At 50.3% G+C, this 20,515-nt stretch overlaps 5 protein-coding genes across 5 annotated transcripts; 2 read left to right on the plus strand and 3 right to left on the minus strand.

The window, feature by feature from the left end:
- Nucleotides 1-238: 238 nt before the first annotated feature.
- Gpdh1 (Glycerol-3-phosphate dehydrogenase 1) lies at nucleotides 239-4,732 on the minus strand. Its single transcript, XM_003748485.2, has 8 exons — nucleotides 4,558-4,732; nucleotides 2,370-2,535; nucleotides 2,057-2,213; nucleotides 1,879-1,985; nucleotides 1,663-1,757; nucleotides 1,342-1,577; nucleotides 1,119-1,240; nucleotides 239-1,014 (listed from the first exon to the last, which is right to left on the minus strand). The coding sequence occupies exons 1-8, from the start codon at nucleotides 4,593-4,595 to the stop codon at nucleotides 880-882; spliced, it is 1,056 nt and encodes a 351-aa protein (XP_003748533.1). The 5' UTR covers nucleotides 4,596-4,732; the 3' UTR covers nucleotides 239-879.
- Nucleotides 4,733-5,035: 303 nt separating this feature from the next.
- Nucleotides 5,036-7,882, plus strand: APP-BP1 (Nedd8-activating enzyme E1 regulatory subunit APP-BP1). The gene is made up of 9 exons (XM_018641439.1): nucleotides 5,036-5,112; nucleotides 5,529-5,672; nucleotides 5,757-5,880; nucleotides 5,983-6,190; nucleotides 6,303-6,457; nucleotides 6,574-6,648; nucleotides 6,741-6,890; nucleotides 6,983-7,527; nucleotides 7,655-7,882. Exons 1-9 carry the CDS (start codon nucleotides 5,036-5,038, stop codon nucleotides 7,812-7,814), a joined length of 1,638 nt encoding a protein of 545 aa, XP_018496955.1. The 3' UTR covers nucleotides 7,815-7,882.
- Nucleotides 7,883-8,080: 198 nt separating this feature from the next.
- On the minus strand, nucleotides 8,081-12,830 carry LOC100908189 (putative fatty acyl-CoA reductase CG5065). Its single transcript, XM_029112914.1, has 9 exons — nucleotides 12,728-12,830; nucleotides 10,704-10,935; nucleotides 10,247-10,573; nucleotides 9,873-10,112; nucleotides 9,386-9,744; nucleotides 9,341-9,355; nucleotides 9,067-9,219; nucleotides 8,835-8,942; nucleotides 8,081-8,304 (listed from the first exon to the last, which is right to left on the minus strand). The coding sequence occupies exons 2-9, from the start codon at nucleotides 10,932-10,934 to the stop codon at nucleotides 8,133-8,135; spliced, it is 1,605 nt and encodes a 534-aa protein (XP_028968747.1). The 5' UTR covers nucleotide 10,935; nucleotides 12,728-12,830; the 3' UTR covers nucleotides 8,081-8,132.
- A 961-nt stretch (nucleotides 12,831-13,791) lies between these two features.
- On the minus strand, nucleotides 13,792-15,151 carry Vha13 (V-type proton ATPase subunit Vha13). The gene is made up of 3 exons (XM_003748487.2): nucleotides 14,949-15,151; nucleotides 14,509-14,613; nucleotides 13,792-14,231 (listed from the first exon to the last, which is right to left on the minus strand). Exons 1-3 carry the CDS (start codon nucleotides 15,009-15,011, stop codon nucleotides 14,037-14,039), a joined length of 363 nt encoding a protein of 120 aa, XP_003748535.1. The 5' UTR covers nucleotides 15,012-15,151; the 3' UTR covers nucleotides 13,792-14,036.
- A 482-nt stretch (nucleotides 15,152-15,633) lies between these two features.
- Nucleotides 15,634-18,487, plus strand: LOC100908476 (tyrosyl-DNA phosphodiesterase 2). Its single transcript, XM_003748486.1, has 9 exons — nucleotides 15,634-15,692; nucleotides 16,146-16,214; nucleotides 16,635-16,826; nucleotides 16,955-17,134; nucleotides 17,220-17,317; nucleotides 17,516-17,631; nucleotides 17,743-17,916; nucleotides 18,001-18,134; nucleotides 18,282-18,487. Coding segments are annotated over exons 1-9 (1,122 nt in total). The 5' UTR covers nucleotides 15,634-15,690; the 3' UTR covers nucleotides 18,439-18,487.
- The last annotated feature ends 2,028 nt before the right edge of the window (nucleotides 18,488-20,515 follow it).

Here is a 20,515-nt window from a genome sequence, read left to right on the forward strand (position 1 = left end):
TACCCGCAGCAGCATGCTCGGTGTGAATCGAAACCAGCCGACGCATGTTTATCAACAGATTTTGCCACTGAGCGGCAAAATTCGAATTTCAGTGGTCGTCCGCCGACCCGGAGCTGCCAAACATATTTAGCGAACGTCAGTCAGCCGCTACGCGTTGACTTGTCCAAGCTAAGAGGCTTTTCGAGAAGGGAACGCAATGTTCTGCGGCCAGGAGTCTAACACTGAAACAGACGACGCCGTTCAAATTTCTGATCATTTATTAAGAGTCTCGTAGAAGAACAGTCATTCCGGAAGATAGCCGGCTAACATGAGCTGTCACGCAACAGCCGAGTTCACGGCCGTGTTTGAAATCGTCCTCCCTTCTTGATTGGAGCATTCGGAAACTTTTATTAAATTCTTGTCCTCGATGCAGAAAAACATCTCACTGCCTGCATGGGGCTTCCTTCAGATTCGCAACAACTCGAGTTACCAGGAACTCTGATAGTAGTCTCTAAAATGGTAACACCAGATGAAAAGCGTAACGTGGCGCCGCCTAAAATCAATTGAGCTTCCCCGTGCTCAGACCCGACTCCTTCATGGGTTACGCGATGCAGGCGAGCAATGCATTCAACGCATCCGTATGGATCGTCACTCCTATCATTGGTTGATTCACTATAGTATATTAATCGTGTCAATATTGTCCATGCTCTCTCAGCTATGGTTTCGTCAGAAGAGCATTGATAAGCGGCAGAAACTCGCCTATTCCTGTCCTAGCTATGGCCTATGATCTTTCGGCTCGGATCTCTTTCGAGGAATTCGTATAGCCAAGGGATCTCGGGATTAAGAAAATTCATTACAAGAACAGAGAACGCCAGTCAGGAAAATTGGCGCCGGAGAGCTTCACATGTGCTCAGGGTGGTTACGGATGCATTCTACCATTTTATCGGGAGCGATTTCCCCGATGCAGATACGATGGATTGCGACGAACAATGGGAACCTTTCGAGCTGATCATTGATTTTCAGCATTTCATACACCTGGAAGAAAGCCAGGTCAAGGTTGCTCTACCTCTCCAACGGTCCGTGAATGTTGAACTGATCTCTCAAGCTCGATGATCCCAATTGTCAGCGTGTGGTCTCACCTCGGCTGCGGTTTCAGGACCTTGGAGTTTCATTCCATTGAGCATCTCTTTCTCCAATTCCTCGATGGTTTTTTTCCCGCCTGCTTTAACGAAGGCCTCCGATACCCGGCGATTTCGGCCACCTACGATGAAGAAATTCCATCAGAGACCTCTTAATTTAAAGAGAGCTTCATCTGAGTCCATACCATAGGCGCAGAAAAATAGAGGCGGGGAAGAAGCTGACCATAACACGTCGTAACAAGATCAGCGACTCCGCAGCTCTCGAAGAAAGTATCCAGCTTCGCTCCGGGATAGTACTGGTTCGCAAAAGCGATCATTTCTTTCAATCCTAGCCGAATGACAGCGGCCTTCGTGTTATCGCCCAAGCCTAGGCCGTCAACGAATCCAGCACCACATGCGACGATGTTCTTGATTGAGCCGCACACCTCAATAGTCGAGATATCATCCGTGATTGTGATTCTGGAAGGAAACACGGAAGTGAGATTCGAGGGTAAAGATAGAGAGCTTTTCTACGCAAAGAAATTCTTTCATATGCTCCTCGTACCTGAAGAAATTTGTCTGCAACAATTTCTTGAGGACTGCACCTGTTTCCGGAGATTTCACACCGAGTGTCGCTTCGCAGAACTTCTCCGCGGCAACCTGTGAGAAGTTAGGGAGGTCCCGCTTACATTTTTTCGGTTTGCACCGAAAAGTAACTGTTCCATCTTCGAGACTCTAACGAATGTTTGGTAAATTCACCAACGCTCGGTATCCTACTCACTTCATTGGCCAAATTCGCGCCCATGAGAACCCCACATGGAATATTCAGGAGCTCCTTGATAACGTTCGAGATAAGCGTGATACCCTTGCCAGGGACAATATCGAAGCCTGAAATGGGGGAAATCTCAGTCGGATGTCCCTTTTTTTCTGTTTCAGATACAGACTTGTCGGAGGCTTACCTTTTATGAGGGAGACTCCAATGGCTGTATTCTTGATCTTCCCGACCAGCGGAGCGCAGGTGGGTTTAACGAATTTGTGAGGCAAAACGAAAATGATGATGTCTGCATCCTTGCAAGCCTCGACGACGTCGGGGATGGCCACCACATTGGTGGGAAACTGCAAAAAGGGTTCTGTTTTGGGAGAAGCTCCTCAGGCTTCCAGTCAACGATGGATCGCTCGCGGAAAGCCGCAGAATAATATAACAATGTAATGATAATGCTCATGATGCCTTGGGTCCGAACAGGTCTTCACGTCGCTTGGCCGTCATCTCACCTTGAATCCCGGGAGATACTTGACGTTCTCGTGTTGGGTGTTGATAATCTCGGTTAACTTCTTGCCATCCACAAGCTCTTCGTAGACGTGAATATTGACTGTCGGGTCGAAAAGGTCTGGCTGCGCGATTACGTTCGCGCCGACGATTCTAGCTATCACTGAGCCCCTGTGAAAACAGAATTTTCGTAGCACGAGGAATTGATTTCGAAGCAGGAGCCGCATTGGATTCACAACGTGATTCTCTCCCGAGCAATTCGCTGATCAAGCTGCACTCTGCATGACTCTAGCTCGCGGAAAATTCCTTGCAGAACGAGACAAACGTCGAAAAGACAGATTCAGGGAAACCGCAAAATTTTCGTCGGATCATGCTCCGTTCTAGCGTTCGCCAGCATCCAGGGTCGAACAAAGCAATGATTTCTGGTCTCATTATCTAGGAGACGGCTTGATCGCGTCTGCGTCTGGGGCAACCCCTTATCATCAACCGGATTCTGATTACGAGCGGCAAAGATAGAACCGAGTTCGAGAACCGCGACCAGGCCGACTTTTTACGTTCGGTCAACAATGAGCCGCAGACAAATCCTGAGATTGAATGAACTGACTTAGAGAGAAAGTGAAACGAAAAGGCTCAGAGCCTTCGGCACCCTTAAGGAATCGGTGTCTGAGAGGAGAAGCGTCCGACCGCGCGCTCTCATTAAACACGTGAAATGGCTTGCAGACGCGCGCTTTGCCTCAACCTCGCAAGTCGCAGTCTACTTCCGATCGAACTCGGGCCCCGTATGTCAAGAGGTCTTCGGAACGGGCCTTTCACGTACGAGAACGGTCCGCATCGTAGCATGGTCTCAACTCTCCGATGATATAGCAGACTTGCCGGGATTCATGATCATTCATAGCTTCTAGAAATCTGTTCGCCAGGGTCAGGTATTCACAGACCATCAAAGCATTTTCGATACCCCCAGCAGACCAGGGTGTGTTCCACAAACACCTCGCTACGCGACTGAATAAGAAAGTAACTATCCTCTACGAAAGATGGATACCGTCCCGAGCGACTTCTACGATCGTCGTATCGGAACATTGCCGCTAAGCCTTTAAATCGGAAACACCTCATGATCAATCTTCTTACTTCTAAGTACGCGGAGCGAAAAGGTCTAATGCGCGATTCTACCGCTTCTGATCGGATGGATTGAGATATTAAACGATAGCAGTGAGCCATGGCCTTGTAAGGAAGGGGAAAGTTGCTGTTTAGGCTTCCTACAGGTTTCTCTCGAGTCACAAGTCTGAACATTCAAACTTCGTTCCCGCTAGAGATCACTGAAGGGCGATTGTTCTCCAACGGAACTTCTGACTTGGAAGTTCAGAAGCTCTGTCGAGTGATAGCCCCCGAGTTCCGAGGTACCCCAAGATCAACTCTTTATCTATCGCATCGAGCCGCAATTCCATGAGTTCTCGTCGAAGCCGAGTAGACGATTACTGCAGCAGGTACAATGCGGGAAAGGGTTGTCCGAGCGATCACAATTTGAAGAGGCCTTTGTTAGTGCTGGCTGAGCCCTCGCAGAACAACTCATCGACCTCAACGTCGAGAGTGAAAGCTTCGGGGAGATCTTCCGGGAACACCCTTGTAACCAGCCGATCTTGCCGGCTGCAAGCGATGCCAGGTGAATTCTCGCAGATCCGACGTCTCATTAGAGTTCTTACTTAATATCATCGATGGCCTCAAGTCTCAAGCGATCATGACTCTCGATCTATCGAGGAAGGCTCCAGCTGGCGTGTTTCCTGTCTGAATCGATTGGTGTTCGTCGTCCTCCGGTCTTTCCATGAGGCCGGATAAGGACAGCACTCCACACAATTAGCCGGGAGATTTTCTTGATAGCGATATCCCTCGCCATCTACGCCGGTAATGCAAGTTTGACGATTGAACTCAAATTTTCCTCCGAAATGCGCATCAACGGAGCGCACTTGAAAAACCAGAGATGCAGACCAAGCAGAGAGAGCGAATTTCCAAGCAGTCCCGTGATATTTCAATGATTCACTTCCGTGCGAAAGACGGAAATCTACGCCTTCGCGCCGGCACGGACCGCTCCGATGACCGCGCGGATCGCTCCCCCTCGTGAGACGTTCTGGTCAGGAGCGCGCTCACAAATATCAGAGCGATCGGGGAGAATATACCGGTGCCATAGGACACTTGACCTACCAGTTGCCGGAGCCCACGATGGCTACTTTGTGAACCATGACCTTGCTGTGTAAGAACAAACGGTGAACAACCGAGGTGGGATGTCGTTGTTGCTGCGGTCGCAACCTACACCGGAGACAAACTAATGTTCTTGCCAGTCACATCCGCTCAACCTCCAAATGACATGTGGTGTTGCGAGATGTCCTCACCCAAGTCGCGAGAGTGTGATCGCTAAAGAAAGAGCGCCGAGAGGCTCATGAACGCATTGGGTGTAGCAACGGGCCACCAGCGGGTCTTCAGGCGTCTTTATTTTTCCGGGAGTTTCCTCAAGGGTAGAATAAGCCCTACAGACCCTCCAGGCGCTGAGGATTACAGATGAGATCTTGAGCAGGTGAAATCTATCGAGTTCAATCTGATTCTGATTTGTCGCTAGCCCCATCGATCGAATCGAAGCCGTAGCTCTCGGCCCATGGAGTTTCCCTATACCGGCTATAGCAAAATGGCGTCGACTAGAGGCAAGTTCGAAACCCGGTCTCCCGAAAATGAAAAGACGAAAAAATATGATCGTCAGCTCCGGTGAGTGAGATCTCTTGTTTGGAAAGTTTGGCTGGGCACCAGGCCATCTGAAGCTTGCGTTGGGAGGCTTATCGAACACGATTGACGGCGGGGTACCATTCGGAGAGCGATGAGAATTGTGACAACTCCTTTCGCTGGACCAGAAATCTCGAGCTTCCCTAATGTCCCGCGTTAACTCGAGGGCCCGGATAAACCCTCAAGATTCCGGATCCGGCCCTGAATCGTGAAGCTCTTCTTCCCACCGAGTGCGGTGTTTCTGTCGATCCGAATCTTCGAAGTTCAGTTACTGACAGGTTGTTCCCAACATTTGAGCTCTTGCGCGTATGGATCCTTTTCAGGCCCACGTGGACGTGAGGAATCGCGCTGACATTGTAATTCCGTTGTGGGAATCGATGATTAGCTGTTCCTATTTTCAGCTTGTGGGGCGATCACGGTCAGTCCTTCCTCGAGAACGCGCGAGTGTGTCTCATCAACGCCACGGCTACCGGCACTGAAATCCTGAAGGGTCTCGTCCTTCCCGGGATCGGTGCATTTACGATCGTCGATGGAAACAATGTCACGTGAGAGCTTATCCTCATGAGGATTTCTGTGATTTCTTGCCTCCACGAAAGACGATCCCGTTGACAGCCGGATTATCTTTCCAGGGGGGAAGACGTTGGGCGTAATTTCTTCCTACTCAAGCATTCCATCGGATCGAATAGAGGGAGCGCAGCCTGTCAACAGCTCCTCGAACTCAACCCACACGTGCGAGGGGATTACATAGATGAGGTATCTACCCTTCTCATCCTGCTGGGAATCGACTCGGCTTTCGCATCCTGCCTCGACCGACACAGGTTATTTTCTCACGACCTACTCCGTTGAATTTTCCAGTCGTGTGAAACTCTACTCGCCACCAACCCGTCGTATTTCACGACGTTCTCCGTGGTGATTGCCACTGGCATGCCCGAGTCAACAGTCCTGCAATTGAGCAAATTATTGCACGTTGCCAACGTGCCCCTACTTTTATGTAAATCATTCGGGCAGATAGGTTACATCAGGCTGCAAACTCCAGAGCATACAATCATCGAGTCTCATCCAGGTAGACACAGCCATCGATGTCTTTAAAATCGCTGCGGTCGAAATCCCGAGGAATCCCTTCGAATGCCATTCCGAATGACCTGAAGGAGAACATGTTCTCATCTGCACTTCAGATGACGGTTTCGATGACTTGCGATTGACCGATCCTTTTCCGGGACTGCGGAAGCACGTGGACTCGATCGATCTGGAGAGCTTGAGTCGCGCGGAACACGCTCACGTTCCTTACATCGTGATTTTATTGAAAGCCCTCGATCGATGGCGGGAAAAGGTTCGTGCAGAATAGTTCGAATGTTTTCTGTGCTGCGAGTAGACTCGGATCCCACTGCCAAAGAATACCGATGCAATTTATTACAATGATGATCATGATGAGTTTCTTATATTCAGCATGGACCCACCAGTTTACCGACGTACAGCGAGAAGAAGGATTTCGAATCGATCATCGAGAGCCTAAAATTTAAGGTGGGCTACGAATGTGTTTGCCGATGAGCTGAAGAATATGCCCCTATTCCGAGAGCCGAATTTTCGTATTCGATTGCCGAATCAACTTGCAGCATCACGAGGGAGATGACACTCCGCACGTCGAACCTTTAAATTTCGAAGAAGCTATCAAAGCGCGTGCTCGCACTCTACGAAAAACGGAGATCCCGGACAATGTGAAGAAGCTGTTCGAGGATAAGGAATGCGAGAACTTGAACCCCAAAGTCAGTCCCCCTAATCCCCACGATCAGCATAGTATCACGTCGATCCTAGAGAGCGTATCTCGTCGTAATCAATTCCGTCCGAATTTCCCCAGAGCAAACCTTTCTGGATCATGGTTCGAGCCCTAAGAGATTTCGTCGCAGTCAATGGAACGCTTCCTCTCCGTGGCTCCATCCCCGACATGACGTCCGATTCGGACAGCTACGTGAGGTTGGCAGGGGTGTACAAGACGGAAGCCGACAAGCACTGCGAAGACATCTGTAACCGCGTCAATGAAATCCTGACGGCGTTGGGAAAGCCCTTAGACATCGTGTGCGAGCCCGAAATCCATATTCTTTGCAGAAACTCCCACACACTGGACGTACTACGAACGCGGCCCATCTTCGAAGAATATGAGCGACCGAAGTCAAATCTAATAACCGACAGCCTCCGGAACAATTATCAACCCGAGGAGCCGGAGATCGTTTACTATGTGCTGCTCAGAGCTGTCGATAAGTTCTTCGAGTCGTTCAAGAGATACCCAGGATGCCTCACTCACTTGATGGAAACCGATATCTCTAAGCTCAAGAGTATCTACAGCAAACTCGTTCAAGAATGGGGCATAGGACCCTTTCCCAAAGACGACCTCATCCATGAAATGTGAGCGTTAGGGACATGCCTCCCCGTCCCAGTATAGCGCTGCGTTCACTCAGATAGGGTTAGGCACGAAACATGTTTCCGACGCTCCCCGAAGATCGCAGTATAAATGTCGTTTTTTTCGGAGTAGGTGTCGGTTCGGGGCTTCGGAGCTCCATACGATCGCGTCCGTTGTGGGCGGCTGCGCTGCACAGGAAGTCATCAAGGTGGTCACCCACCAATATGTTCCCATAAACAACACTTTCATATTCAACGGCATCCTGTGCACATCGACGACTTTCGACTTGTAGGAACATTCTATGCTCGAATCCGAGGTAGCGCACCCGTTGAAGCGGATTCTCCGCTGGTCCGCTGCAGAGGGAATAAACTATGTACCTATAATTTTGCGTTCAGGACTGATTTCTCTTTTCGCTTCTGGTTCCCCTTCACATCTCCCGATCCACTGCTCGATCGGTTGCGATGGAAGTTTTCCTCCAATCCGGAGCTCTGGATCGGAACGGCGGATGAACGAAATCTGCCATCGGATGGAAAACAAACACGGTCGGTCTCATTGAGTGAACGTTGCCCTTTTATTAATATACCAACAAACAAACAAACCATTGCGCCCGTTACTTGATGCTCTTCCTCGATTTGAGAGCGACGCGTAGTTGGATATAGTATCCGATGAGCCTCGATAGAATGTCCCAGGTGAAACGATTGAATTTAGTCGAGTATCTCATCATGAGTCGCAAAGTCCCAGCCAGCACGGTCATTTGCATCACCGTTCCTATCCACCAGATCCTGAAAGGTGGGAATCATTTTACCCGTGAACGTCGAACCCCAACCGAGATCAATGAGGCGTTGCCTCGAAGTGCGGGTGCCGAGAGTGAGGCGCGAATCAAGGGAAGGGGAGGATTTTCCTCCGTGGGAAATTTGGGCGACCAGAAGCGAGGATCTTTGGATTTAGGAAGCTTAGACGATTGAACAAGGCTAATGGATGCATCGAGAGATCGGAGAGGTATTCCTGGAGCTTTGCATCTAGAGTGCTGGACTTTTCTCCTTTTCTCCGGGTCGAGAGTTGACAGTGCGCAATACGCTCTCACCTTCCCTCGGCTTTCTGCTGGCCGGCCGTGCATGAGATCGACGTCCAAGAAGGACCTCTTTTCTCGGGGTATTTCTCGCTACCGATCGGCTTTCTTGACGCTTTAGAGTTAGTGTCGCTGTAAGCCCCATGCGATTCCCATCAGTGCAACAGTCAGGGGACGGGACATACGTCGGGACGTTCGCCACGGACACACATAGATCACCGCCACACCAAGTGTACCACTTACCTGTTGAGATTTCTACGGGCGGCCGGCAAGGTAGAGGGGTCCTCTTTCAGGACATACTTCCGAACGCCGAGGATATAACTCTCCAAGAATGGCAGCCAATCGATTGGTCTAAGAATCGAGGGAAAATGAGACACTTGACACCAGTACAATGGGACGAGTATTCCACGCGAAATTTGGACGAATCTGAGTTATACTGAGAAGACGATTCGATCGCTAAGAGCGAGATCCCCACCTGATATCGAAGTCGAAGTCTGCTTTGTCCTTGGGGTGCTCGATCTTCGTGAGCAACTTGTTCAGGTTGTCAATCGAGAACTCCCACTCGTGAGTGGTGAAGTACTCGAGAATGTGCATCGCACGATGAATTTTCCCATAAACTTCACCGAGGCTAGAATGAGAACGTCATGGCAGGGATGGGGGTGAAATGACCCGGTGTCGCAATGGTGAGAGGAGCGGCTAATATTCTGACTCATTTTAGACTAGCTGGCAAGAATATCAAATCCAGCCGCCGTTGCCGGGGGGGCCTCGTGGCGAGAGTGTCATGAATAACTTACAATGGTTTCCTTCCGAAGAGTACAGCAATCGAATCCACGATGAATCCGGGTATGGTGTGGTCGAAGAACATTGCGATATAGTTCGCGATCTTCGACTCCTTGAATGAACCGCCGGGATATCGCAGGATTTCCATTGATGGATTGGAAATTACCAAGGGCTTCGCGTATTCGAAGATCTGCCTCCATGTGAGCTGTCTCAGTGGACCCGTGGTGCAGTTGATGATGTACGGAGACACGAACTCTTGCAGAGAGCAGTAGTAAGCGGATGTCACCATCATTCGGGAGACCAGATCCACTGGATATACATCGGCAACGCTGTCCGGTCGGATGTACATCGTACGCATCACACCCTTGCCAGTCTGCGAATGGGGAAGGCGAAATTCATTAACTTCTCATCAGATCATGGCTTCATTCAGACTTCACTCGCTGGAAGTCCGACGGCGATCGTCCCCCAAAGCTCCCTATCGGAGGATTCGCTTTCGCTCACCGCTATAACGAATCCTGCAGGTCCGTTGTAGTTGTCAACCCAGCCGGGCAGCGGCTCTCGCCACGACGCGGTCACGATCGAGGGTCTGATTATCACAATTGGCAAACCTTTGCCTTCTTCGAGCAAGAGTCGTTCAGCGAGAGCTTTCGTGTAGTGGTAGGTCGTCGGACGGTTATCCATGATGTCAGTGAGACATTTCTTCGAAGTGTCTTCGTTCATCCATTCTGAAGCATCGATCACCTATGATGAACAATGAGATTAGTGCGACGATGCAGACGTAACGAATAGCGCTCTCCCTGCCTATCGGAATCGCGGGCTGACTCAAATATCTCTCCGGGAAGTCTCTGCGGAAGAAAAATGAAGTCGGTGCATACCTTCTGATAGGGGATCTTCTCCTCATAGATAGTCTCTCCAACGAAGTTCCTGTTGCAGAAGCAGTACGCAGTTGAAACGTGCACGAAAGCGGCGCAATTCCTGAGCTCATGACAGAGCTCGACGACTCTTCGGGTGCCAAGCACGTTGATATCGATCGCTTTCCGCAGAGGTTCGTCGAATCGAACCGAGGCGGCCGAGTGAAAGACGATTTGCACATTTTCCACCAGCATCTGTCTATCTTCGTCCGACAGCCCGAGTCCTTCGGCTAAAATGTCACCATCCACGGCTACAACCTTGTGTAGTTTGTTCCGGCTCGAGTCGAAGATCTAAGAAAGTTGCTCGGTGTTACTTGAACAACCCGGACAATGGACCCGAAATCCGCCGTGAAATAAAGCGCCAGCCCCACACCATAAATGTTGAAGAAAAGCAGTGGAGCGGAAATCGCTCTGTACTCACCGGAGCTTCGAACACTTTCTGCAAGCGCTGCTGAGAATCCTCGCCGTCCTTCTTCCGGATGAGACAGTACACCTTGTCGACTCCATGGCAAGACCGAACGATTTTTTCCAAAAGAACTTTACCGAGGAAGCCAGAAGCCCCGGTGATGAATACTGATTTTCCGCGGAAGAAATTTTGCATCGGCGTGTCCTCGGAGCTCAACTCGGTCATCGCGCCTTTTGCTCTGGCCATTCTGCAATTTTCTAATGCGTGAGTTTTAGTCTGTAGGTCGATCACCAGAATGACGGCTCATTCCGCTTCTCCCCGGCAACGCTCGAGAACCGAAAATCGGTCCAAGTGGAATCCGGTACCGATACCGTAAAGAACTTCGCTCAATGAAACTAGGTATTTTTCGCCCCGGACCAGTCTGAAGGTTCTCGATCGCGAGTATGACGCTTCTAGAGCGGTTTGACCGACTTGATCGGAAGAGGGTCCATGACCGCGAAGCACACTTTCCGATCGTTTCTGTGCTGGCGCGTCGCCGGCCTTCACCCCGGTCAGGGTCAGTTCCGTAAGTGAAATCGTTTCCTGGGATCTTGGTGAAGTTCCTCAGAAATCACGATTAACGGTCCCGGCGACGCGCGAGTACCGCACCGTTTGAGTTGATTTCTTCTCATTTTCTCCGGGATGGGAGCGACCAGAGACGATCTCCGAGCTCGATAAGCCGACCCATGAGTTGGTCGAGGGCACCCGAATGAGCTCAGGGAGTGTTTCTCTACTTCAGCAGGCTAAATATTTATAAAGATCGCGAATCTCGCGAACACCATGAATTGCCGCTTTGTGAATTCGGCGATTCCCGTTCAAACGTTTCCGCTTTGAGACAGCGACGACGCCAGGCACTTCCCGAGAATTCTCGCTGCGTGCTTGGATGCCCGAAAAGCAAAACGAGGAAAATTCGCGAGACCTCTTGTTAACGAAAAGAGGAGAGAAAACTCAAGAAGAAGACAAACAATTACGTCGAGTGAAGGGACGCACTAAAGCCACAGAAGTTTCGACAGTAGACGTCACAAGGTGAGGCAAGATCCGCCTCAGAATGTAAGCAGATCCGTTTGACTCACGGAATGGTCACCTTGATTTCCATCAGTGTCCCAACGAGTTTTTTGATGCTACCGACCAGCGTTCGAGGAATTGAGAAAGCCTCCCAGGTTCGCAGCAGCCAGGTTTCGAAGCTGGGGTATCGACTTCAATTGCTCATGAAAAATGTGCGGAACTTCCAAGCCATTGCAACAAACGGTGACTCACAGACTAGGAGCGAGCTAGCGAGCGAGCTGGCGATCGAGTTTCACTCGAAGTCACACTTCAGGAATTCCGCGGAAACCTCGGGGACACTTCCTGGCCTGAATCAAGCTCCCAAATGATAGAGGTCGTTCCCCTTCAGAAGTTCGATGAATCACGGACGCGTTAGTGATGACGACTCAAAATGCCCCAGAATAGACGGAAGACAGTATTCGCAATGGAAAGTTCCGTATACAAAAATATTTGCACGGAAGCTGCGAGACCTACCAACGAGACTGAAAGAGCAGAATTTGTCTGCAGATTCCGTATCCGGCTCTTAGCTCTCGATACTGACGGTGACCCACCCAGTGAGGCCGTAAGCTCGGTTGCCGAGCGAACGCTCGAGCAGGATTGAACGCCGATGTGGGGACCCCGCCTCTTGTTTTCATTAGCCCAGAGCCCAGCACCTCAACCGGCCGAATCGGAACCCATCAGAATCTGACCTGCATCTCGGCATCACCCCGAGCAATTAGAAGGCTTTTCGAGGAAAGGGGACGAAACTTGTTCGGCGCGTATCAATCGAGACCCTCAGCGTATCTCGTGAGTCGTACGAACCGTTAAGTGGAACACGGAATATCCTTACGTCTTCCGAGGGGACAAAACACTTGTCACATGCAGTAGCACAGTCACCAGTTTCATCCACAGCTCCGACGGGGCTGAACCCAGAGATCGCCGATTCTCAAGTTCAAAGCTCTCTGCAAAGAACCTACCTGCGGAAGGCTTCGAAGCCACCTGTTCGGGAAGATGGCTGTCTTCGAAACACTGCTGATGCTGCGGAATGAGGTTGCTTCCAGTGAGTGCCACGATCCACGCGAAATTGGGTCACTCAGGGTCTCATCTTGGTAGAAGACTTCGGCAGAGAGCGCATGTGGAAAGAAGAAATGACTCCAAGCGCCCACTGGCGGCGAACCGGCGTACCGCTGAAGTCTTGTAAATAGAGCCCTTCCGTCTGAAGATCAGCCGACGCTTGTTCCGTTCACCAGAAGAATGCGAGATGAACGGTAGGGAACGGGCAAGAGTCGACCCGACATACAGGGTGCTCGTTTCGGGTCTCGAAACGTTGGGGGATCTGACTTCGGTTGCACACTCCGTCGACGCGACTCGACTGAATTTAGACGGACCGACCGGTTTCCTGATCAATATTTCCTCTCAGACCAATCGTTCGCTTTTCTCAGTCATCAAATTTTGTGTAGGTCGATTATTGTACGCTCTCAACTGCTCAGTTCGAGCACGAAGAGATCCGCGGAGGCTCCGCAAGCCCAGCTCCTCGAGGGGTTCGACTCAAGCGCGGTTCAACGGATCATGCTCCTGAAAACGCGAACCTCGGCAAGGGCATCCGTAAAGAAGCGAACGTCATATCAATAAAGCTTTGGGTTTGACCGAGGCCAAAAAGGGAACGGATGTGGAGGCGGCTCGTTGGGGTAGAACAAGTCGAGAAGGACGAATGGGTTCTTTCTGAAAGTTCCACTCGATGCAGCAGCGGGACGGATCCGACAGGTTCGCAGGTGCTCAGTTATGCCTCCAAAGGCCGTTTCCGTACTTCCACTCGAGTCACATGAATCTAATAAGGTGAATTGACAGACCACCGCGCCGCTCGAAGAGGTGATGTGGCAGGAGTCTCGGAACAATTGATATCTGTTTCTCGTTACTGCTCAAAGGGTACTGGAGCAAATAAGTCGGTCACCTTTTGATCTCATGAATCCATGACCATGAATCATCTTTGATTCCCCTGCTCCCCGGCTATCCCGATCCCTGATGGAATGAGGAGTACTAGTTTCATAACATAATAGAACTTTATTACAACATCAGTCAGCAGACCCTCGAATCTCTTGTTCGAAAAAAAAACATTCAGAACTGGTCCGTAATCGATACGAAACTACGAGAGTCCGCCACGCAAACACTCTGGAATGATCAATTTCTTTCATAGAATTTCTCGGAACTTCTCTACGTCCTCTTGACTCTCTCCGCACAGAACATAGCCCGATCTTTACTGGAGAAGCGTGGTATACCGGAGCCAGTTTATGCCCCAGTGGCGATTTTCAGATTCTTATGCACGTGAGCCTCTATGTCGTAGACGAGGCCGAGGAGACCCTTGATAACTTCGTCCTTGTTTTTCGCTACGAGCTGATTCACCTCGAGTATTTGACGTTGAGTGTCAGCCTCAATTCGTTTCTGAACATCGTCTCGCGATCCCATGTGGGACGCTTCGTACGCCTGAAATGGAATATCAGTTGATCATCGGAACTCAGAGCACTCCAATAAAGGAGAAATCGCATGAGGTTCGCGAGCTCCGACAGAATCCGTTCCATGCATGGAGCCAGAGGAAGAGGCCGTTCGGATGCCTACGGACGTAGCGTCAGGTGATGCAGCCGAGCAAGTCGGAGCAATCCCTCGAGAGTCATAGAAATTTCATATAGGCAGTCCTACGCCAGGTCCACTTCCATGTTCCGTATCGTTCACGTCTCCTTCGAAAATCGTCGAATGGACTCACCCTAAATGCGGACTCCTTCTCGTGGCGGTACTTGTCAATTTCAGACTGTGCTTCGTCTTTGGCTTGCTTGAGACGACGGGCCTTGCGCTTGCGAGCCTCGGCGACCTGGAAATATGAAGATTCTATGAAGGATGGGAGTCTGGAGCCATGGGGTCAGACTCAGAAGATCCGTCCTGCCTCGGACGACAGCGCGCTCCATTGGAGACGGACGCACGGATTGTTCAGGAGTCAGAACGAGACTTGGAATCGGAAAAGAGATAGAAGAGGAACAGTCTCCGCGGAACGAAACTCCGAAGCGCGCGAGAACATAATTCTCGACTCGAAAACCCACGACTCTAGAGTCATGCTCGCTCCTCACGTCGGGAGCCTCTTCCGAAGAGCGAAAGATCGAGCCTGCTTTCTACAGAAAAATAAACGGGAGGAACCTTCCTTCTACGAACCTTATCGGACGCCCGTCTTTCAGCAGCCAGGAGCTGTTGTACGCCTTGTGAGTTCTGATTCATGATGAGAGTTGAAGTGTTCTGAACGGATCCCGGAGCGAGTTGAACACCAACTGCAGCGAACGTCTCGAATCACGAGACTCAAGTCAGCGGTCAGCTGACCAGATGACGGAGGAGCCGCTGTTTTAGCGGAGTGTGCCTCTCACGTGAATCGGAGGAGGATCTTTTCTCTGCGGAATCCTGAACATATTGAAACGACTTGCTCGAAGTGCCTCTTTTATAGGTCTGGCGAGAGATTTGTCCGCAAGTTATCGAGGTTTCTCCGAAATCCGAGATATCGAATGAGCAGACGCTTCTTTCGGCGCGGAACTCGAATGATACGATGTGCGCCGCGGTCGGTTCCTCTCTGGTAGCTCCCCTGATCCCTCGGCACGTGTGAACTTTCCTCTTGACAGTTGATGTACTCTTTAGAACGCGATCGGTGTGTGTGTGCTTGTCATGCTGGGAGGCATTGAGAAACCTGGCGATTGCGAAGTTATAGAGCTCTCCGACGAAGATTCCAATTCGGAACCATCTCCGAAATCCAGAGGGTGACGAAAATAACATTTCCGAAGAGATTTATATTGCACTGTTTATTCTACGGTCAGGATATTAATTTCCCTTGTTCAACAGGATCAAGCGTGAATGTTCATCTGATAGAGAAGAAAGTTCCAAAGGCGAGAAAAAGCTACGCTGTGATCCGATGTAAGTGTACGCCAGCGCAGTATAAGATTGGCCTCTCGGAGCCTGAGAACAAGTATTGAACATTTCCAAGGGAGGTCAAATCGATGAGACGCAAAACAAATCCACCTCATGTCGGAAGTTTCTTCCGTCAACCGCTGGCTGTCAATTTCCTCGGAAGGAGTTGGTCCTTCGTATTTCGAATGAATCTTCGCTGCGCTGTCGCTACATCTCGAACGTTGAGCTTCCGGACATCTATTCCGTTCGAGACTCGGGCGTCAACGATTCGAACTTCCTAGCTCCGGCTACCAGATCGGACTCTGGTGATTACCGAGAATCCGATGCTGATTGCGATTACTTTAATCTAGTTTAGCAGGTCAGCTCTGAGTGATCGAGTTTTCTCAGAACTTCTGTGATACGAAGGTTCATCTCAATTCCCGACGGAAGCGGTCATGCAGAGTTTTTCTTCCTCCGTAGGAACATGTCGGAGAGCGAGCCAGACAACGGGCGCGGGGACAGGACGTCGAGCGATGAAGAGAACGAGAGGTTGGTACTCCTCCGATCGATTTTAGGTACGTGCCATCAATCGTATACGATGGGTAGTAGGACTCCGATTCCGTCCTTCCGCGGAATCTCTCGAGACCGTGTCTTCCTCGAAACATTCAGTCTACGACATCATTCTGAGCGTGTACGAATTCAGCTAGCCCAGACATTCTCCGCGGCCTGAGAGTCTTCGAATGGGTGATGGCTCACAGGGTTCCACGAATATTCTCTCCCGTGTTCGTGATCGTAGCCCGCCGAGAGTCCGAACCTTTATTCGACATGCTCCGCGAGTTATCCATGGTCGATAGCCTCGAATCCCTCTCTGCAAAACATCTAGTTCTCCCCTGGGTGATCTAATGATTCCCAGGGAGGATCCTTGCCCCGGAAATCGATCCCTTTTCACCTGAGATATAACCTTTGCAGCGGCGGACTACCGGAGAACTTCCCTCCAGTGGAGGTGTGTCTCGAGAGATGTCGCAAATTCGTGGAGCTCACCAACACAAACGAGGCCTTGGCCCAGTTTTTCTTGCAAGATCGTGATTGGGACCTCGAGCGTTCTGTTGCCGACTATTTCCAGGAGAACGAGGAACGAAATGCACCCTCGTCGTCCTCCTCGTGAGTCTGCGGGTTCTCGTGGGTTTGGCTCTCCCATCAGACGACTGTAGCTTTTCAAATCTCCAGGGAGACGCCGACGAAGACCATGATCTTTAGGAGACTCATCTCCCTTCCCGGTTTCATTCAAGCGCTGTGAAATCCGAGATGCCTCCCAAGCGAGCATCAGGAGACGTCGTCGAGCTTTCGAGCGACAGCGATACGGAAGAGGAGTCTGATGATCTTCTCAAGATCGTCTCATGGAATATCGACGGTCTGGACCAGAAAAACCGAGATCTCCGGACCAAGAATGTCTGTGCCACAGTAAAGAAGTGAGCTTTCCTCCGAATAAGATGTTTGGTCGGTCGGTGAAGAATGAATATTTCATGTTAGCGTCGCCCGAATTCATCCCCGCAGGGCCGCTGCAGACATTGTAATGCTGCAAGAAGTAGTTCCTGAAACGTTGCGTCTCATTGATGAAACGCTCTCCAAGGAATACCATCTCGTACATTCGGGTATTGCTTTACTCCTATGCAGAATAATCAATTCATACCCTTCGAAGCTACCGATTTATGCTAAGAATCAATCAAGATGAAGTCGACCGATATCTATGGCTTTATCGATTTGAAATTCCATCTATGGGAATTTGACATGATTACCGTAGTCTGAGAGTTTCAATTCCGAATTCCTGTCAATCGGTGTGACAATTCTAGGCGTGGCCGAATATTTCACCGCGATGTTATTCCACCGAAAACGAGTCAGCTTCGTGCAGGACAAAGTGTTCGAATTCTCCAATAGCGTCATGGGCCGGAAGTTGCAGGCCGCGGAGGTGAGCAGTCGATCCGATGCTACGTGATCCCATCGAGAGCCCGAGCGAGTGAATTCGGCTTTTGGCTCGCTCAACAGTATTTCGAACTGAAACATATGCGATTATCCCCAGGTGTCTTTCAAAAACGCGCACAAATTGTTCATCCTTAACACGCATCTCGAGAGTACAGGAGAGTTCTCGGATGCGCGGAGGGTACAACTGCAGAAATGCTTCAGGAATCTCAACAAGATTTCTGACGGATACTCGGCGGTGCTAGCAGGCGATCTCAATCTTCGCGACAAGGAGGTTCGTTCTTCCTTCGGTCGAATCCCGCTTGGCGGAATGGGATCTTCACCTTTCGGGTTGACTCTGATGCCGCGTCTCTTCCAGCTCGACGGAATAGGCGGGATTCCCGCTGGTATATGTGATATGTGGGAGAGACTGGGTTCAAGACCGGAAGCAAAATACACCTGGGACATGACTAGGAACGACAACCTACTGTGGAATGCGCGATTCAAACCTCGGTAACCCTTCGCACCCTCCCCTGCAGACAAAAGTCGCAAGAAAGACTAAATTGGATGCTGGATGATCTATCGTACCAGGGACCACGGGGTTGTGCATGCTCCCCCAGTCCTCATAGGCTTGAATTCATTCGATTTTGTTATTTCAAGGTGTCGTTTCGACCGCATGTACTTCAAAGAATCCCTGGCTCAACCCCGGGCATTGAAGCCTGTATATTTCGGTCTCATCGGCCTGGAGCGGATTCTACCCCATCGATGTTTCCCCAGCGATCATTGGGGACTATACGCGCATTTTAAGCTTCAATGACGATTTACGACTCTGCGTTTCTGAAAAAATTCTCACCATTCCACTACGGGTCATCATACGATAATGGGGTTTTGGTTAATAAGGTCGATCTCTCGTTTTTAACAAAAAAGGAATAAAGATTGGTTCAATGGATCCATAGTGAGATTCTTCATCGAAAGATGGGCACAGAAGCCATGGCTGTATGTTTTCCAGACGCTCGCATTTTTTGCGGCGAGGATGACAGGTTTCATCATCCACTGATACACGAGGACAACTCCTTCTCCTCCGTTCGTCCAGTCCCCGCTCGCCGTAAGGGAAACGTCTTTCACATGGTTTCCCGAATGATGCGACTCGAATCGAGGAGAGAGCGTTCTACCAGTAGCGGAAATACCGATGCTTTCCATGTCCGAATTATCGTATCGTCAATCGGGAGCAGAAGAAGCTCGCTGAGGCTCCGCGCTGGCACCGAATCGAGGAAGGCGGAATGTCCTCATAGATTCGGTGATGCTAATTGCTCGAGCGATGGTGCTATCTGCAATCGAATGAAATAGAGCCGCGAGCCCCCGCGCCTCAAGAATCCACAGGAGAAGTTTTTGTGCATCATCATTCGCGGCGCATGGACGCGACGTGGACATGTAATCCAGATTTTAGACCCCTCAGTGTACCCTGATCAGAGATGTTCAACTTGCAAAAATGATGAACCGAGGCCAAGCAAGAACGATTATTTGCATGCCCGTTTCTAAGTCCTTCTCCCGACAGAATGTCCGCCGTCCCTACATCTCGAACGTGGAGCCTCCGCACTTCGCACATCTGTCCCGTTCGGGACTCGGGCGACAACGATTTGAACTTCCTTGTTCCGGCTACCAGACTGAACTCTGGTGATTACCGAGAATCCGATGCTGATTGCAGACACTATAATCTGGTTTAGCAGGTACTCCGTATTCTGAGTGATCAAGTTTGCTCAGAACTTCTGTGATACTTCTGATCTCAATTCCCGATTGGAGCGGTCATGCTGAGTTTTTCTTCCTCCGTAGGAATTCGTCGGAGAGCGAGCCAGACAACGGGCGCGGGGACACGACGTCAAGCGATGAAGAGAACGAGAGGTCGCTACTCCTCCGATCGATTTTAGGTACGTGCGATCAATCGTATACGATAGGTAGCAGGACTTGAGACCATTTCTTCCTCAAAACATTCAGTCTCCGGCATCATTCTGAGCGTGTACGAATTCAGCTAACCCAGACATTCTCCGCGGCCTGAGAGTTTTCGTACGGGTGATGGCTCACAGGGTTCCACGAGTATTCTCTCCCGTGTTCGTGATCGTAGGCCGCCGAGAGTCCGAACCTTTATTCGACATGCTCCGCGAGTTATCCATGGACGATAGCCTCGAATCCCTCTCTGCAAAATATCTAGTTCTCCCTTGGGTGATCTAATGATTCCCAGGGAGGATCCTTGCCCCGGAAATCGATCCCTCTTAACCTGAGATATAACCTTTGCAGCGGCGGACTACCGGAGAACTTCCCTCCAGTGGAGGTGTGTCTCGAGAGATGTCGCAAATTCGTGGAGCTCACCAACACAAACGAGGCCTTGGCCCAGTTTTTCTTGCAAGATCGTGATTGGGACCTCGAGCGTTCTGTTGCCGACTATTTCCAGGAGAACGAGGAACGAAATGCACCCTCGTCGTCCTCCACGTGAGTCTGCGGGTTCTCGTGGGTTTGTCCTCCCCCATCAGAAAACTGTAGCTTTTCAAATCCCCAGGACGAACCCGACGAAGACCATGATTTTCAGGAGACTTGTAGTGTATGTTATAATAAGAATGACAGCGATTTGAATCTACCGCGTAAAACATAGCGTCATCTAACACTAACACTATCTGTATGTACTACAGTAGCGAACAAAAATTTCCGGACAGGAGGACGAAGCCGATTGGTTGATTCAAAACAGCAGAGCCCGCCATTAAATAACTGACGATAGACGCGCTCACTACCTCCCACCACTACTCGTCTCTCGTGTCTCATAAGTTACCGTTAACGGTCAACACTTCATCGACTTCTCACTTTTGAATCGCCAACTCGTTGATGAGTCACCGCTCATCAGACGA

Source organism: Galendromus occidentalis, unplaced genomic scaffold, assembly GCF_000255335.2.
Source record: "Galendromus occidentalis unplaced genomic scaffold, Mocc_1.1 scf7180000077533, whole genome shotgun sequence".
In the NCBI taxonomy this organism is placed as follows: Eukaryota; Metazoa; Arthropoda; class Arachnida; order Mesostigmata; family Phytoseiidae; genus Galendromus; species Galendromus occidentalis.

Coding starts and splice junctions, on each gene's coding strand:
- Gpdh1 (XM_003748485.2), bottom strand. CDS start 4,595: ATGGTTCACAAAGTAGCCATCGTGGGCTCCGGCAACTG. Junction 1,986..2,056: donor TGGAGTCTCCCTCATAAAAG/GTAAGCCTCCGA, acceptor CCCCCATTTCAG/GCTTCGATATTGTCCCTGGC. Junction 1,241..1,341: donor TCTTGTTACGACGTGTTATG/GTCAGCTTCTTC, acceptor TCTTCATCGTAG/GTGGCCGAAATCGCCGGGTA.
- APP-BP1 (XM_018641439.1), top strand. CDS start 5,036: ATGGCGTCGACTAGAGGCAAGTTCGAAACCCGGTCTCCCGAAAATGAA. Junction 6,191..6,302: donor AATCATCGAGTCTCATCCAG/GTAGACACAGCC, acceptor TCTGCACTTCAG/ATGACGGTTTCGATGACTTG. Junction 6,458..6,573: donor TCGATCGATGGCGGGAAAAG/GTTCGTGCAGAA, acceptor TCTTATATTCAG/CATGGACCCACCAGTTTACC.
- LOC100908189 (XM_029112914.1), bottom strand. CDS start 10,934: ATGGCCAGAGCAAAAGGCGCGATGACCGAGTTGAGCTCCGAGGACACG. Junction 9,745..9,872: donor CTGCAGGATTCGTTATAGCG/GTGAGCGAAAGC, acceptor CCCCATTCGCAG/ACTGGCAAGGGTGTGATGCG. Junction 8,305..8,834: donor GCCCGTAGAAATCTCAACAG/GTAAGTGGTACA, acceptor CCCACCTTTCAG/GATCTGGTGGATAGGAACGG.
- Vha13 (XM_003748487.2), bottom strand. CDS start 15,011: ATGAATCAGAACTCACAAGGCGTACAACAGCTCCTGGCTGCTGAAAGA. Junction 14,614..14,948: donor AAAGACGGGCGTCCGATAAG/GTTCGTAGAAGG, acceptor TCATATTTCCAG/GTCGCCGAGGCTCGCAAGCG. Junction 14,232..14,508: donor AGAAGGAGTCCGCATTTAGG/GTGAGTCCATTC, acceptor ATTCCATTTCAG/GCGTACGAAGCGTCCCACAT.
- LOC100908476 (XM_003748486.1), top strand. Junction 16,215..16,634: donor AGCGATGAAGAGAACGAGAG/GTTGGTACTCCT, acceptor TAACCTTTGCAG/CGGCGGACTACCGGAGAACT. Junction 18,135..18,281: donor AATGCGCGATTCAAACCTCG/GTAACCCTTCGC, acceptor TGTTATTTCAAG/GTGTCGTTTCGACCGCATGT.